We start from the raw sequence: 17,157 nt of genomic DNA on the forward strand, positions 1-17,157 counted from the left end.
CGGGAGCCTGGCGGCCCCGCCGAGCCCTCCGGCTCCGCCACACTGCGCTCATTGTCTGCCGGGCTCCGCTCCGCCCGCTGACGTGGAGCCGCCTCCGTGTCCTCCCCCGGGCCCCCGGGACGCGGGCTCCCGCACGGACTCGGTCGCCCACCCTTCTCCCGCGGGGCTGATGGCTGCCCCCTTCTCAAAGTGGGGCAGTCTCTTACTTGTCTTTCCCCATCACCCCCAGACTGACCCCAGAACCATGGTGTAGGACCTAGATCCTCTATCGCCAGACGTAGTTTCAAGTGGAGAAACTGAGGCAGGCTCCTAGGCCAGGTGAGAAGATGGACTGGGAGGTGGGGAGAGCGCAGGCCCTTGGGGACTGGACGCCTAAAGCCGTCTAGTCTGCCCCCTCCCCATGTCCGCGGCCAGGGAGGTGTGGCCCTGTAGTGGTGGGATTGGGCCCGAGCTTGGGACTGCCAAGCCCGCCACCCCCCCCCTGCCCCAGAGCTTTGGCAATTGAGGCAGCTGGTGGTGAGGGAGTCTGCACGCCCACCTTGCCACTCTTGTATGCTGCCACCTGCCAGGCCTGGTCAGGGGTGTGTGTGGGGTATGCCCAGCCTGTGCACCTGCCCCAGGGCACCGGTGCCTCGCTGGCCCTGCTTGAGAGGGGTGGACGCTCGCCCTGGGGCCGGGTGTGGGGTTCTCTGCCCACCTCTGTGTCTGGATCCCCACTCGGTACCTCCAGCTGTGCCAGCCCGGGACTTAGACCCTTGAGTGCTGCCCTCGGCTCCTAGACCCAGAGGTGTTGCTGGCTGCTGAGCCTTTTCTGTGGGATGTCACCTGGGGCCACCCCTCCATGCTCCGCCCCTCCCCGCTCCTGAACTTCCTTCCTCCCGCCCCTCCCCTCACCCATACCAGATGAGCAGCTGGTTGCTTGGCCAGCCTGGCACCAGCTGTCCATCCCTGGGGCCAAGTCCACGGAGCCCGCTGTGTGTGAGAGACGGTTTGGCTCTGGGGGTGGCAGGCGGGCAGCTGCCGAGGAGGACGAGGTAAATTCTCCATGGTTACTGCTGTTTGTAATTCACGGGATATCCTTTACCCGCTAATGGCCACTCGGACGCCATTATGGGTCTGCGCGCCCCAGCCACGGTGCCCCAGCCCATGTGCAGGGCGTGCTGAACAGGACTCTGGGCCCTACTTGGGCCTGGCTGCAGGGTTGTAGTTGGGATGTAGGGCTTGCTCCGCCTCTGGGCGTGATAGCTCAGAGGTGGACGGGCTTGTCTGAGGCTCTGTCCTCTGCAGCCTCTGGGCGTGTGTGCAGGGCGCCTTGTCAGCCAGGGGACGCCCAGCAGCCCACTGCCTTTCCCGCCCTTCTCACCCTCTGCCGGTGCAGGGGCGCAGGGCACGGAGGCTTCTGTGTGAAGTAACCCGGCCTGGTCGCCGGTGGGCCGTGTGGTGGGCCTGTGGCTCTGGTCAGCTGCCTCCAGTGGGCAAGGCTTCGGCCGAGGGCAGCCTGCAGCTGTCTTCGGGTGTGGACGCCCCACGTGGGCATGCACGTGGGTGGGTGGGTTCTGTGGTGACACCTGAGGGAGGGGCTGGTGCGCTTCAGCCGCACGTGGCGGCCAGGCGTGGAGGACGGCTTCTGGGCTGTGGCCATCGGTCCTGGGGTGAGCTCTGCTGCGGCGTCCAGTGGCTCCTGACTCCTCTCTCCTTCCCTGCAGCTGGAAACGTGCACTCGCCGTCCACCAGCATGGCAGCCTCCTCCCAGTACCGCCAGCTGCTCAGTGACTATGGGCCGCCCTCGCTGGGCTACACCCAGGTGAGGCGCTGTGGGGATGGGTGGGCGGCCCCTGTGTGCCACGGAGTGCCCGTGTCCACCGCCTGTTCTGGGGTGTCAGGAACGTGGGGGAATGGTCTCTGCACCTGTTTCCTGGGGAGGGGGAGGGCCAGGGTGTGGTCCCCAAGTCGCTGCTTGGTGCATGACTCTGGGAGCCCTGGGGTCAGCCGGAAGGTTCTCTCCTGTCCGCAGCCAGCATTCCAGGGTCGCCATGGTGGCTCAGGTGGCACACAGAACCCAGCCATGCCCCAGCAGGCTGCCCTGGCTTGGGAGGAGAAGCAGCGAGACCAGTATCTGGAGGACGGGCTGAGGCGTGGCTCAGCCTTGCAGCTGCCCAGGCCCAAAGCCAGGAGGAGGCTGTGCCTGGAGGCCTGGAGGCTGGGGGCCTCTGCCCGGGAGCGCAGGCGGCAGAGGCGGGAGGGGCAGGCTAGGGCCCTCCAGGGGGAGCTGGCTGCCCTGGTGTGGCCTCAGCCTTGCGAGAAGGTGCCCATGCTGGAGGAGCAGCGGCCGCAGAGCCACGCAGGCCCCGGGCCCAGCCTGGTGCTTGCTTGGGGCTGCAGGCGGGTTTGGGGCTGTGGGCGGGCCCTACTTTCAGGTACAGCTAGATCTGACCATTCCCATCCCAGTGGGTATTGTGGCCCACGGAAACCCTGTGAACTCTGTTCCTGGGGGGACCCCAGGCCTCCTTTCCCTGAAGAGATGGAAAGGGCTTCTGGAGAATCAACTCTCCCCTGCCGTTGTCTCTGGAGTGGTGGAGCAAGCATGGGGGGTGGGGGGGAGGGCAGGGGTCCTGGGATGCTGGCCTGCTTTCCCTCCACCAGCCTTCCTCCACATGCTCTCTATGGTTGGGGTCATGTGAGGGCCCATTACTGGAACCCCTAATCCTGACTCCAAAGAACCAGGTCAGTCAGGTGCCCCAGAGCCCACCACCTGAACCCCTCCTTTTGACTCTGCAGGGAACTGGGAGCAGTCAGGTGCCCCAGAGCAAGTATGCAGAGCTGCTGGCCATCATTGAGGAGCTGGGGAAAGAGATCAGACCCACCTACGCGGGGAGCAAGAGCGCCATGGAGAGACTAAAGCGAGGTGAGCCACAGCCTGGGATGCTGCAGCCTCTCCCCTTCACTAGGGACAAAAACTGTTTTGTGTAGTACTGGGGTTTGAACTTGGGGCCCTAGACTTTCTAGACAGGCATACTTACCTCTGAGCTACACCTCCACCCCCAATACATAAGGGACCCATGCTTGGTGAGGTGACTTGAGACCCATGTCCTTCCAACGTTACACTCAAGAGGGAGGAGAGAGGGGTTTTCTACCTCAGCACGGGGAAGCCTGAGGAGCCAGGGCCCTGGGATCATTTGTGATCACAGAGATTTGAGGTTTTTAAAACCATGGCGGCATCTTGGGAAAGATCTAGACGGCTGAAGGCAGGACACTACATGTGTTTGTGAAACTTTGGTGAAGAGATTGAGACTTGAGTCTAAACTGGGGACTGGCAGAGTTTGGGGCTGTGGCTGATGAGGGCATGGAGGAGGTAGAGCCCAAGCCAGGTGGGCATTGCTCTGCCCCGCGTACTGCGATTGGGCATCAGAGCAAAAGTTCTGGTAACTGGCATGCTGGTGAGCGAGGGGCAGGTCCTGGGAGGCTGCTGGGCCCTTGAGTGGACACACAGGGCCTCCTAAGTGACCAGCAGGGAAGCTTAGTGCCAGCTACACCCCCACAAGTGTGTGGTAACAGGAGGAAAAGGGGGCTAGAAGTGTGCAATTACTTGGGAACATTTTTTCAAACAGATGGGTAGAGGGGATGGGGACTTGCCATGTTGCTGCTCGCAAACTCCTAGTCTTAAACGACTCTCATGCTCCAGCCTCCAGAGTAGCTGATGGGGCCGTGGGTGTGTCAACATGCCCAGCTTATTTGGGGTGGTTTAGATGTGGCCCCCTTAGTTCTCTTTCAGCTTGAGGATCCTGACTGCTGGGGTGGGTGAGTGAGCCTCTGGTTGTGTTTCAGGCATCATTCATGCTCGAGGCCTGGTTCGGGAGTGCCTGGCGGAGACTGAACGCAACGCCAGATCCTAGCCTTCCGTGAGAGGAGCAGGCTCAGGTCTCTCCTGATCAGGAAACTTGTTTTCAAAATGGTAACAGTTTAGTATTTTCTCCTTTGGTTCACTGAGCTCTGAAAAGGTTTCTCAGTTAATTAGAATTTGCATTTTAAGAGATTACAAATGATTCAGGGTTCTTTTTTTTCTCTCCAAGCATTGATTTGAAAAATGCATGTGAAGTTATTTTACAGCAAACATGTCTGCCTCCAAGATACCAGTGACTCCCTTTAATCTCCTGTTTGACTACATTTATACATCATTGAAACTGCTTTTGCTCCTTTCCATAAGCTCCTCCCCTTCGAGGACTTGGTTCTAAAGCATCCGACCCCGGTTTTAGGAGTAGCTGGTTCCACTTGCCACACTGTATAGATTCTGCTTCCTGGAAATTCTTTTCTGCGTAAGCATCTGCATGACCCTTAGTGCTTTGAAGTCAGTCTTAAAAATGCACAAGTTATAAATACAGAAGAAGGAGCAACCTACCAAACCCGAAAAGCGCCCTGAACATTTTCAAACTGCCTGTGTGTACATTTCACTTCCACACGTACTGTATGTTGATCAAAACATCTGGAAGACTGAAAACTGTTTGCATCTTTGTATTTATTACTTGATGTAATAAAGCTTATTTTCATTAACAATTTGTATTAAGATGCGGGATCCTTACACCACGCCCCCAGCCTGGGGATCCTTGAGTTCTCAAGGCTGTTTCAGAGCTGCTCAGTGAGAGGTTGGTGGTACTTGTGAATAAGGGTGCCCTTGGCTGGGTGCTGGTAGTTATTCAGATCTGAGGATCACTGTTCAGAACCAGCCTGGCAGGCAAGTCCATCTGTGAGAATTATATCCAGTTTATCATTAGAAAACGGGAAGTGAAGCTGTGGCTCAAAGCGGTAGTACTCCAGGCCAGTGCTCTAACCACTTGAGCCACAGCACCACTTCCGGTTTTCTGGTGGTTTATCAGAGGTGTCTCACGGCCTTTCCTGCCAGGCTGGCTTTGAACTGTGATCCTGAGATCTCAGCCTCCTGAGTAGCTAGGATTATAAGTGTAAACCACCAGCACCTGGCTTTTTTTCCTTTTTTTTTTTTTGGTTGCCCATGGGGCTTGCACTCATGGTCATGGGGCCTGTGCACCGTCTCTCAGCTCTTCAGCTCAAGGCCAGATCTCTACCACTTGAGTCATAGTGCCACTTCTGGTATTCTGAATAGCCTAGCTATTTCTAGCTTTTTATAGTAAAACAGACACACATGGCAATGTCTACCTTAAGAAAATATGGGAAGCCAGGTACCAAGTAGTAATAACTTCTTTGTGTTTTACTTAGCCGGTGGCTGATACCTGTATCCTAGCTACTTAGGAGGCTGAGATCTGAGTTGCAGTTCAAAGCCAGCTTATCTCCGATTAACCACCAGAACACCAGAAGTAGCACTGTGGCCAAAGTGGTAGAATGCTTGCTTTGCTCAAGGACAGCGCCCAAGCCCAGCCCCAGAGTTCAAGCTCCATGGCTGACAAACTAAAAAACAGGTAGAAATAGCTGAGGGGTGTGGCTCAGTTTTATTTATAATTTTTTTGTCAAACTGGGGTCTGGACAGAGCCTCACACTTGCTAGACAGGTACTCTGCTGTGACCCTAACTCTCTTTATAGTACTATTTTTTTCCAGTCCTGGGGCTTGAACTCAGGGTCAGGACACTGTTCCTGAGCTTCTTTTGCTCAAGGCTACCACTCTACCACTTGAGCCCCAGTGCCACTTCAGCCTTTTTTTCCATTTATATAGTACTGAGGAATTGAACCCGGGGCTTCATGCATGCTAGGCAAGCACTCTACCACTAAGCCACGTTCCCAGCCCTATAGTTTTATTCTTGAGCACACAAGCCGACATTCTCTGGCGGCTTTTCATCTGTGTGGGTGCTAGCTTGAGGCTGCAGACTCACTAGGAGAGAGGCCTGGCTGCCACCTTCTCCATGGAAACTTCTTGTAGATTCAGTCAGAATCAGCAGTTCTTTTCTCAGTGACATTTTCACTTGACTCCCTTAGTTCTTTCAGTAATTTCTTTTTTTCTAGAGTTTCCTTTGTTCTCTTTTTCCTTTCTTGCTTTTTCTTCTGTGCCTCTCGTTTCTCTTTGTACACAGGGCTCTTTTCACCATTATAGAAAACATCCACTTTTTCTTGTAGGATTTTCCGAGCTAGCTTTCTGTTTTGATCCACAGATCTTGTCTGGTGGCACTGCAAGAGATGATGTTAGTGATGTGGAATTATGGAGTGACACGGGATTGATAGGCTCTCAGAAGTCATTTCTTTCCACCTGGTCCTTTACAGATGGGGACAGACTACGAGCCAAGTCACTTGTTAGAGGTTCCAGCAGGGAGGGGTTGTGAGGGCCGGACCCTTTTTGGCTCTGGCCTGTGGCCTCTGCACACACCAACTGTATTATGTCTTTTACTAGGAAAGCTTTATAATTAGAGGTATTATTTTTGGCCAGGTGCCAAGGGTTCACACCTAAACTCTCAGCTACTCAGTAGGCTGCCATCTAAGGAAGATCAAAATTCAGAGCCAAAGCTGGGCGCTTTGGCTGTAATTCTAGCCGTCCAGGAAGCTGAGATCTGAGGATCAGCCAGCCCAGGCAATGGTGTCCTTGAGACTCTTACCTCCAATAATAGCCGGAAGTGGAGCTGTGGCTCAAGCAGTAAGAGTCCCAGCCCTGATCAAAAGAAGTACATGGGCAAGGCCTTGAGTTCCAACTCCAGTACTGGCATTGGTTTAGAATTAATCCTAGTTACACAGGAGGATCACAGTTCTAGACCAGCCTAGGCAAAAAGCTCATGAGCCCATTTTTGATCAATAGCTGGGTGTGGTGGCCATATGCCTGTCACCCAGCAATGCTGGAAGTTGAGATTGGGAGGATTGAGGTTCTAGGGCCAAACTGGGGGTGGGTGAGGTGGGGGTGGGTTATCACATTCCATCTTAATGGAAAAAGTTGGGTGTGGTAGTGTGCAAATGTCATCCCAGATAGGACTTGAAGCATAGGTAAGAGGGTTGAGGTCCAGGCTGGCCTGGGTCCAAAGTGAGACCCTAAATAGCCAGAGCATAAAGGGTTGGAGGTGTGGCTCAAGTGGTAGAGTGCTGGCCTACCAAGTGCAAAGCCCTCAGTATAGCCCAAAAAATAACCTTCAAATAAATTCTAAAAATCAAAGGGAAAGGAGTAGTGATAAGAGTGGGAGAGATTGATTGGATTATATTTTAAACGTGTGGAGATGTAACCATGAAATTTCCCTCTGTAAAACTAAGCAATTTTTAAAATGCTAAAAAAAATCTCCCAAATAATTATGAAAACATTAAGTGATGAATCTAGCTTGTGATCAAGGAATAAACCTGCACCATTCACCATCTTCACAGTTAGCTGACCATAGTCCTGACCTAAAAATGTTCATTGTGGGCCAGTGTCTCACAAAGCTTATAAAGGAAAGAACACAGAAACAACGGTGAATGTCTAATGCACAGAGAGGAGGCAGGTTTGAGTTTGTTCCCCATAATTGAGTTTTCAGGAGGAAGGGTGGGATGGCCTCAGACCCCACACCTGGATCACTGTGAGCTTGGGGGCTGGAGTTCACACGTGCACTGCACCAAATCACGTGGTGTGTGCATGGTTGCTATCCCTGCCATTAGTCCCTTGGGGATGGATGGATGGATGCCTTTGTGCTGGCTCTGCCCTGGCGCTCACAGGCTGTGTGTGCTGCTCTGGGGCCCTCTAGTGGTCAGTGTGTGGCTGTGCATGGTGAATCAGCTCTACCAGCCAGGCTCCTCTTTCAGAGGCAGAGTGGCCATCTCTACTCAAGGACTTTCTTGCCTGGGCTGGCTCTGAACCATGATCCTCAGATCTCAAGCCTGAGTAGCTAAGATTACAGGCATAAGTCACCAGCACCCTACTGGTCGGTTAGAGGCTTCCTATTACGCAAGGTTTCTGCCGGCAGCTATGCCTGACACTTGCTCTCACCTTAGCACACTTCTCTCCACAAAGTCAAGGGGCGCTTTTAACCTGGGGCTGTTTGCTGCTGCTGAGGGACAGTGGCCTTTGTCAGCACTGCTTGCTGCCTGTGGGGCAGTGCTGTCTGCTACTCACGTGGCCACGTTTCGCCCTCGGGCCGTGGGCCAGGGCTGCTAAGACTGGAGGCTCTGCCTTAGGAGACTGGTTCAGGGCACAGGGTGGACAGAGCCAGGATGAGCCACTCCTCATGGCTGGCCACCTGCACTCAGGAGAGGCCTGTGTAGCCATAGTGCCCAGACCCCCATCCCAGGTCTACCTTGACCACGATACCGGAGGGCATGTGCTTCAGCACCACACAGTTGCTGGTTTTGTTGGTGGCTTGGCCCCCTGGACCATGCCCCTTCACAAACTGCTCTTCCAGATCATTCTCATCCAGGGGACACAGCGCTGGGCAGCCCTTCTTGCCGGCCATCTGCACTGCAGTGGGGGCCACTCCTGGGGACAGCAGTGCCAGCGTCTCCCAAAGCCCAGGTCCCCGTGGTACTCTGCATGTTCTGGTCAGCAGTGCAGGAAAACGCCACCAAGCCCTGGTGTTCATCTTCTGGAATAGACAGAAGGCAGCTTCTCAATACAAACGCCTGGGCTCTCAAGATCACACCTCCGCTTCAAAGACAGCATCTAGTGATAGCCAGGGTAGGTCAGAGACCAGTGGTTGAGCAAGGCATGCTTCTCCATGACTGCCCACGGTCCAAGTCCTGCTGGCCACAGCAGATCAAAAATACCTTCATGGCACCCAGAGATGCTGTTTCTTCAGGAAGGAGATGTTTTCGGTGTGAAATTCAGAGAAATGGTGTAATCTGATAAAGAAGTAATAGACAGTACGTCAGGCAAGAATTAGCATCTGAGTCAAGGGACAGTATTTAAACATTTGCGACTCTGAAATCTGCTTTTAAAATGTAAAGATGACAGTACAAGAGACTATTCTATGGCTGAGCTTCAACAGTCTGACACAGTAAAATTCACTATCAATCAATGTCATGGTTGTTGTTTTTTAATGTTTCCAGTTTCATGGATCTGAATAGGAACATCTGTTCCCTGAGATATTCTGCCAATACCATGATCCAGCTGGCCCTCACTGGTACAACTTTCAAAGCAACTGATTTTCACTAAAGCGCCTGTTAGCTTTAACGTGCCAGGAAAGGTACCATGAGATGAAAAAGAGCTGGACTGACTTTGTGGGTCTTCTGAGCTAGAAGGAGAGAAGAAATTCAGATCAAATTCTCTTTTTTGTAGGGATTGTGGCTGATGTTGAGGACTGAACCCAAGGCTCCTTGTGTGTGAGCCTACATTCCACCCCCGCCCACTGCAACAGTAGAAGACTTAACAATGACTTGAGACACAGCACAAGGTAGACAGACAGAAGGCAACAGTGAATCCCACAAGCCTTTGCAGTTTTCAGGGGTTGGGGGCGGAAGGATCTGAAAGGTCTCTGGCATTCCCAATAAAAAAATAAGTGGCCGGGTGCTGGTGGCTCACGCCTGTAATCCTAGCTACTCAGGAGGCTGAGATCTGAGGATCGAGGTTCAAAGCCAGCCCGGGGAAGGAAAGACCATGAGACTCCTATCTCCAATAAACCACCAGAAAACCGGAAGTGGCACTGTAGCTCAAGTGGTAGAGCGCTCGCCTTGAGCTGAAGAGCTCAGGGACAGCGCCCAGGCCCAGAGTTCAGGCCCCACGACTGACAAAAAAAAAAAAGTGGATCAGCCTGCGCAGACTTGGGCTTCATTCTCATCACATCTGTTAGCCAGGTGGATTCTGCTAGCTCAGGGCATCCTCGCTGAGGAAGAGGGGTGCTCCCTGCTCCTGCAAGGCTGAGGCTGTTGTAGCTGCGGTTACCATTCGAAACCTTGTAACTTTGACCCCTGCAGCCTCTAAGGTACTGACAGGAAGCAAATTACCACACCAGGTGGTTCTGCACACCTCTTCCCCTGCTGTCACCTGTGACAGTACCATCTGCTCGGGCTCACTTGGAGCCCCAGAAAAACACTAAAGAAAACCTGCCACAGGCAGTGCACTTCCGGTGTGGAATCAATGCACCGGAGGCCCTGTGCGCCTAAGGACCACAACAGACCATTATTCATCTCTGCCTCGGCTGTTTCAACAGGAAAAAAACCAAGGGAACCTGACGTGAGGTACTTCCTTCTGAAGCCTCATGCTAGGCCGGTGCTCAGTTCAGTACGTGACACTGGGTCCAGCGCTGGGCCTTTTCTGAGTCAAGGTGCAGCAGTCGCAGTGGTTGAAGAGGTGACCCACCAGGCGCTCCGTGGCGGGAAGGGATGTGGTTGGAAACACAGTGACCACAGCTCAGAACCAACTGCACTGGTGACTCCAAGGCGATGAAATTGACCTTGTTTAGTGTGTGGAATATTCTACAAGTATTTTCAAGAAAAATGAATGATAAACTGAGACAATCTCCTCCGAGCCTCTCCAATGAACAAGCGAGTAAGTGCACACGCTGGGGGAGGAGGTTAGTGACCGCGGTGTGGCTTCCTTCGGCTCATAATGCGCACAGCAGCATTCCTTTGTGCATGAGATTGGGGCCTCACCTTAGCGCTCTCACCAGTGAGGGAACTGAGCTGGCAGGAAGGACAGCCTGGGGACACGGGACAGGGACAGGGACAGGAAGCAAGGCAGAGACAGGAGAGAGTCCCAGACAAAGGCTGGAGAGGGTTTTATCAGCCGCTCTTTCCTGTCATTCTCCTTCTGTCCCAGCACAGATGTCCTGGATGAGCTCCCACCCAACTGAAGTTCAAGAAGGTCCCCTGTGTTTAGTTACTGGCTGCTTTGTTTAATGGCTAATCCTAACAGCCAATCAGACAATTCTAGACACTTCTAGTATCTCCTGGCGCTTTGGCCCCATACCAAAGACTGCTAAAAATGACAAACACACCCATGGTTCCTCTTCTTCAAAGCCCAGAGAATGAGAGAGACTGGATTTCAGCTCTTGACACCCACAGGATCACCTGAAGTCTTTGGAGACAATAAAAGCAGCTCAAATTGTAGCCGCTTGTGACATTTTGATGAAAGGGAAAGAGCAAAGTGGCAGTGCTAGCGAGGGGAAATCAGCTGTGGCGACAGGAACTGCCCAGGCCCTTTCTGCCTGAGGGCTGCATTCAGGCCTGGCTCCTTTGACCATGGCTTCTGCTCCAGAGAGCTGATCCAAGTTTAGACAAAACCCTAAAAAACTCATTGTCTGGATTCCCTTCCAACTTGGTCAACTCGAGACGCAGGTCTGAGGACTTTACAAAAGGAGATGTTAATTTGTCCAATGAATCTTTTAAACATCTGAGTATCTGGCATAGGCCTCCGGGAATGCAAGAAGCTGTATGAGAACAGAGAAATGAGGACATGCGCCAGTCCAGCATGTGCCAGAGCCCTGGACACACACGCCACAGAATGGTGATTCTCAGACTTCCAGATGCCCTGCTCTGTCAGTGTCAGGACCTGAACGTACTTCACAGCCAACCGCATCACCCAGCATCTGACCTTTAAGCTAGATGGCCAGTTGCTATCCCAGGGCAAAAGCAGATGTGGAGGCTGAGCTGCGTCATCCACAGCTCCACCGGCCTGAGGAGAGGAGGTTCACTGAGACCTTGCCTCAATTCTGGCTGCTTTTAAAAGATGTTTATTTTTACCACATTTGAAGAAGTTGAGGTCACTCTCACCCCAGAGATGACCCACTTCCAGTCTATTGAGAATGCATTCATTGTTTTCCTAATAAACTTCCCTAGCACTTTCCAAAAAAAGAAAAAAGGAAAAAGCTGAGACTAGAACTCAGGAGCGCTCCCAGCTTATTTGTGTCATCTCCCCGGAATTCAATGAGGAGGGGAGCCCACAGGTCTGAATCACAATGATCAGAAAACGGATAAGTATCCAACAGTGAACTCAAACAGCCTGTGGACAATGTTGGAGCTTTGAAAAGAGAAAAGCCCCACAATGCATGCATCGGAAGGCAAGTGTGAGCACAACAGTCTCCTGACAAATACTTCATAGTAATTCATGTTTCAAAAGTATAGTGTTTAGTAGGGGTGTGGTTCAAGTGGTAGAGCACCTGCCTAACAAATGCAAGGCCAAGGGGCTGGGAAGTTGGCTCAGTGGTAGAGCGCTCGCCTTGCATGCTTAAGGCCCTGGGTTCCATTCCTCAACACCACATAAGCAGTAAAAAAAAAGCCGGAAGTGGCGCTGTGGCTCAAGTGGTAGAGTGCTAGCCTTGAGCTGAAGAGTTGAGGGACAGCATCCAGGCCAAGAGTTCAGGCCCCATGACCAGACCCCAAATGCAAGGCTGAGTTCAAACTCCAGCACTTCCAAAAATGGAAAACAAAAATGTGTGGTGCTTTCTTGGACACAAGGTTCTACAAAGCAGTCCAAGCTGGCCTTGAACTCTTAAGTCCTCCTGCTCCAGTTCCTAGTGTTGGTGATACAGGCACATACCACCACACCTGGCTCCAAAAGTGTGGTGACCTTTCTCCCTCCCTCCCTTTCTTTCTTGTCCTGAGGCTTGAACTCAGGGCCTGGGTACTGTCCCTTTATTTTCAGTTTTGCAGTGATGTGGATTGAACCCAGAGCCTTGAGTATGCTCAGCAGGTGCAGGACCTCCGAGTGACACTGCCAGGCCTTCAAGTGTTGTGGTGTTCCCTCCAAGTGTTTGGGTTACCGAGTTGCCTTTCCCAACCACTCACATGCAGCCTCTTACCCGGTTCCATTCCCGGGCCTGCAATTCCATTTGGGCCCACACAGCTGTCCAGTGGGGCCCACAGGAGGACCCAGGGGAGGCTGCAAACAGACAATATTCTTCCCTAGGCTTGGGCCTCACACACATGGTAAAGCAGCTCTGACCTACAGTTCATGTTCACAGCAATTACTTCTCTAACATGGAAATGCAGAGCAGTTAGCTCTGATCTGCAGTGCTGCCCCGAGTCAGGTCTGATTTTAATAGGCACATTGCTGCTCAGTTCAAAGAAACACCTGAGTTCACCAAGAGAAAAACATCCAATCATACAACACCGACATCTCATTCATCTAATTAGTATTATTATTTTTGTCAGTCGTGGGGCTTGAACTCAGGGCCTGGGCACTCTTCTTCAGCTCTTCAGCTAAAGGCAAGTGCTGTACCACTTCCAGTTCTCTAGATAAGAGTCTCACAGACTTTCTTGCCCAGGTTGGCTTCGAACCGAGATCCTCAGATCTCAGCCTCCTGAGTAGCTAGGATTACTGGCGTGAGCCACCGGTGCCTGGCCCATTCATCTTTTTTAAAAGACAAAACTTCTAATCCAGAGATCACACCTGTCCTATTTATGTGCACCACTGTGACTTTCTTCTATTTGTGGCATGGCACAAGAACCTCATCAACTGCAATATTAAAATAAGATAGACATAGCAATCACACCACATTTTCTCTAAAATCTCAAAGCCTGTATTACCAGTAATAATACCTTGTTCCAAACTATTTAGGACTTACACAAAACACCAATTATTGTATTTGATAGAAGTTAAAAAAATATGATACATTAATCTTGGAAAAACATTGGCAGTTCAATCTTTGAAATTGTTTATCTCTCCCACAGTTTGTTTTGCTACTTTCATTACATCTCCAGATCTGTTTTTTCCAAGTTCCTTAAAAAAAAAATTAGTTCATTTTCCTTAACTCTTTTTGGCTCTTTGTTTGAAAAAGAATGTGGAAAAAAAAAAGAAAAAGAATGTGAGTTTGAGGCTTTTTTATTCTCTTTCTTTTGGGCAGTACTGGGGTTTGCACTCAGGGCCTTTTGCTTGCTCAGCAAGTACTCTATCAGTTGAGCCATGGTGAGCCTTAAAAAATAAATAAGTAGCCGGGCACCAGTGGCTCATGACTGTTATCCTAGCTACTCAGGAGGCTGAGATTTGAGAATCGCTGTTCAAAGCCAGCCCAGGCAGGAAAGTCCATGAGACTCTTGTCTCCAACTAACCACTAGGACACCGGAAGTGGCACTGTGGCTCAAAGTGGTAGAGTGCTAATCTTGAGCAAAAAGAGCTCAGGGACAGCTCCCAGGCCCAGAGTCCAAGCCTCATGACTGACCAAAAAAATTAATAAAAATTTTAAAAAATCTTTAGTTAGGTTTCTTGCATTTCTTTTGCCCAGGTCTGGCCTTAGTCCAAGATTCTGCCACCAATATCTCCTGTACAACTGGGATAAAATAGGCACAGACCACACCTGGCTTGTTGGTTAAGATGGTGGATCTATACTTTTTAACTCAGTTGACCTCAAACTGGAATCCTCCCAATTTTTGCCTCTTAAATAACTGGGATTACAGCCACCACACTTGGCTTTTTTTTTTTTTTTTCCTTCTAGTGGTTCTGGAGTTTGAACTCGGGGCTTTGCACTTGCTAGGCATGCACTCTACCACTTGAGCCACAATCCCAGACCCTTCTGTTTTTGGAGACAGGGTATTTTTATGTAGTCCAGGATGGATTCAAACTCCAGATCTTCTTGGCTCAACTTCTTGAGTGCTGGAATTACATCCTGAACTACCATGCCTGGGCAAATGAAAGCTTTGTAGTCACCATGTCCTGTATTCAATGTTTCAATGCTGTGATTTAGTTTACTGTGCAATCTTGGCCATATTTCATTTGTAAAATGAAGATACTGCCTTGGGTATGAACTGAATCTTACATGATGTCACAAATGGAAAGCACTTCAGCTCCCTAAACGACAAAGTCAAGGAGCCTATGACTTAGAAAACAGAATTGTTGTATTACAATGTAAACTCAGTGGATAAACAAAAATCTCAGGGCTTTGCAGAGGTGAAAGTAAACAGCAGCTAACACAATGATCTGCAAACGATTCTACTTGGGATGGTCCAATTTAAGAAGTACATGGAATCCAGGATTGCCAAAGACATGCTATTTGGTGAGGTCATAATTCTGGCCTATGAAATCAGATGCTAAGGAGATTATGATGATCCTGAAACACAAGCCTGACTTCTCTCCAGGCTTCCATAAACATAACCATGGTCAACAGAGTCCATTTAAAAAGTCATAAAATAGCAACAGCTTGCTTACAGGTAGAGTATGGGGTAGGGGTAGGGTTCCTTAGATGAATAGTTATACTTTATAAACACATTTACTTCAATTTCTGAAGTGTTCTACTTCTGTTTTCTGTACTTAGAAATGTGTTAGGATTTTACAATTTTTAGCTTGTTTATAATAGTTTTGTAAAAGGCTTTACTAAAATGGGGGAGGAGTACATTATGTACATGTTCATGAAAAATGTCATGATGAAATCCATTAAGAAGGTGCAAAAACAAAAACCCTCCAAGAGCTAAACCTAATATAAGAAATATGGTGTAGGGCTAGGAAGGTGGCTCAGTGGTAGAGTGCTCGCCTTGCATGCATGAGGCCCTGGGTTCCATTCCTCTGCACCACATAAGCAGAAAAAGCCAGAATAGCGCTGTGGCTCAAGTGGTAGAGTGCTAGCCTGAATTGAAGAGCTGAGGGACAGCACCCAGGCCCAGAGTTCAGGCCCCACGACTGACAAAAAGAAAGAAAAAAAAGGTATAGACAGCCCTACCTGAAGATGTCACTGCATCAGCTCATGAGGTGAGTTGATCAGAAAGCTAGTTCCTGAGTGTGTTGGCTTCTAAAATATTAATGGATTAAAAAGAAAATGACCTACGAACTGCCTAAAATCCCACTGCCAAAAACACATACTCAAAAACATACACTCCCCCAAAGTAACATAGCCTAAACATGTGTCTTGTGCTTAGTAAGTGGTCACTAGCACTAGCCTTCGGGATTAAACTTTTTACCTGGTGAAGAAGCACATTTCTTCCTGGTACTGTATCAGATCTTCTGTGAGTTCAGGGTCTCTAATAGACTTTGTGACCAACTGCAGTGAGTAATAAAATTCCTCTTTTTTTTGCGGGGGACTTGAACAAGGCTGTGTGTTTGATTCTGGTTCGGTGCCACGCGGTTGTGGTTTATACGTGGTGGGGGGGTCTATTTATTTAACCTTGAGGGTGCGGGGTTTTGGGTGGGGACGGAAGGTGCACCGTGGAATGAAAACCTGGTAGGTGTTGTGGGGCTGCGCCGAGATGGAAGGCCTCCCCGGCGGACTGCGAACTCCAGGGGCAATCACGGTCCCCGCATGGTCCTGTCAGCGCCAGCCGTGGCACCGTCTGCGAAACGCCAGTAACCAGGTGTGGCTCAGGCCTGGGCACTGGGGAGGACCTTAGCCGGGCTGAGGGCTGAAGACGGCGGGCCGGGCTCCGCACGGCAGGACGCAGGCCCCGCGAGGGCAGTGCGGGCGCCCACTCCGTGCGAGGCCTAAAACCGCGCGGGCTGCAAGGCCGGAGCCGCCCCCGGCGCCGCTCCACAACCTCGCCACGCCGAGCAGCCATGCTGGGCAACGACCCCTCCTCTGCCCCCCACCCCCGCCCGCATCCCCCTTCCACAGGGCACGCACGCCCCTCCCGCCCCCTCAGGGTAAACTGAGTCCGGGGAAGGCTTAGAGGTCAGGTCCGGCTCCTCCCCGCCAGGAGGCCTCACAATAAACTGGTTGCACGGCTCAGGGTCGCTAGCAGGGAACTCCGGCGCCCTAGCTCCGGGACCTCTCTCCCGTGCCAGTCGTGCGAGGCCTCCGCAAACGCTTACCTGGCCTCCCGCCCGAAACACGCGGGGAGAACCCGAACTCCACGGACCCGGGACTCGCCACAGCGCTCCTCGGTCTGCGCACGCGCACTACTGGCAAGGACGCTTTCCCTCACCAGCCCGAGACTCGGTTTCACTAACTGCGCATGCGACAAGCTGGGCGGTGCTTTCACGTGAGGAGAGTAGGTTCCCAGGGAGCCAATCAGAATGGAAGATTTGACCGCCGCCCCGGTCCCCGCCCAGTTCACGCCCCCTTGCCGTCAGGCAGGCTTTCCTCCGGCGTGAGCTGCGCGCCAGGGAAGCGGGAGGTCAGCGCGCACGTCGCGCTCGATGCTCTCCGCCCCCCTCTGAGGAACAGCCAATCCGCGGGCGAGACGCCGGGCGCGTGCTTGCTCCCTTGAGTTTAACGGTCGCGAGAGGGTGGTGGCTAGATCTGAACGCCGGCTGAGGAGCCAGCGGGCACGGTAAGGGGCCCTGGCCTGCGGGGAGCTGCGGGCTGCGAGGCTGCGGGGACGAGCTCCACCTGGCGTGGTCCTGGCGGCCTCCTGGGTGGTGGTCAGGCGTGGCCGGAGGCAGGCAGCGGGCGC

The 17,157-nt window shown here is 51.9% G+C and overlaps 3 protein-coding genes across 9 annotated transcripts in view; 2 read left to right on the top strand and 1 right to left on the bottom strand.

Annotated features, from left to right (window-relative positions):
* The first annotated feature begins 293 nt into the window (after window positions 1–293).
* Window positions 294–9,300, top strand: Cdk2ap1 (cyclin-dependent kinase 2 associated protein 1). Of its 4 annotated transcripts, none has more exons than XR_001175329.1 (5): window positions 904–1,034; window positions 1,707–1,804; window positions 2,779–2,905; window positions 3,826–3,952; window positions 9,182–9,300. XR_001175329.1 is itself a non-coding variant. In XM_013023180.1 (4 exons), the coding sequence occupies exons 2-4, from the start codon at window positions 1,736–1,738 to the stop codon at window positions 3,891–3,893; spliced, it is 264 nt and encodes an 87-aa protein (XP_012878634.1). In that variant the 5' UTR covers window positions 294–318; window positions 1,707–1,735; the 3' UTR covers window positions 3,894–4,000. The 4 variants fall into 4 exon arrangements, 2 of the variants coding, with proteins under 2 accessions (XP_012878634.1, XP_012878633.1); XR_001175330.1 differs by lacking the exon at window positions 9,182–9,300 and adding an exon at window positions 4,071–4,555; XM_013023180.1 differs by lacking the exons at window positions 904–1,034; window positions 9,182–9,300 and adding an exon at window positions 294–318 and having other exon boundaries at window positions 3,826–4,000.
* On the bottom strand, window positions 5,737–16,658 carry LOC105990706 (chromosome unknown open reading frame, human C12orf65). Of its 4 annotated transcripts, XM_013023178.1 has the most exons (4): window positions 16,574–16,646; window positions 10,062–10,295; window positions 8,205–8,489; window positions 5,737–6,129 (listed from the first exon to the last, which is right to left on the bottom strand). In XM_013023178.1, the coding sequence occupies exons 3-4, from the start codon at window positions 8,484–8,486 to the stop codon at window positions 5,887–5,889; spliced, it is 525 nt and encodes a 174-aa protein (XP_012878632.1). In that variant the 5' UTR covers window positions 8,487–8,489; window positions 10,062–10,295; window positions 16,574–16,646; the 3' UTR covers window positions 5,737–5,886. The 4 variants fall into 4 exon arrangements, with proteins under 4 accessions (XP_012878632.1, XP_012878628.1, XP_012878629.1 ...); XM_013023174.1 differs by lacking the exon at window positions 10,062–10,295 and having other exon boundaries at window positions 8,205–8,745; window positions 16,574–16,658; XM_013023175.1 differs by lacking the exon at window positions 10,062–10,295 and having other exon boundaries at window positions 16,574–16,644.
* Window positions 16,015–17,157, top strand: part of Mphosph9 (M-phase phosphoprotein 9) — a 56,148-nt gene continuing 55,005 nt past the window's right edge. Inside the window, exon 1 of the mRNA XM_013023056.1 lies at window positions 16,015–16,111. Within this exon, the coding sequence (XP_012878510.1) occupies window positions 16,015–16,111 (97 nt within the window). The remainder of the gene's footprint in view (window positions 16,112–17,157) is intronic.

This window comes from Dipodomys ordii, unplaced genomic scaffold, assembly GCF_000151885.1.
Source record: "Dipodomys ordii isolate 6190 unplaced genomic scaffold, Dord_2.0 Scaffold66, whole genome shotgun sequence".
NCBI classification, from domain to species: domain Eukaryota; kingdom Metazoa; phylum Chordata; class Mammalia; order Rodentia; family Heteromyidae; genus Dipodomys; species Dipodomys ordii.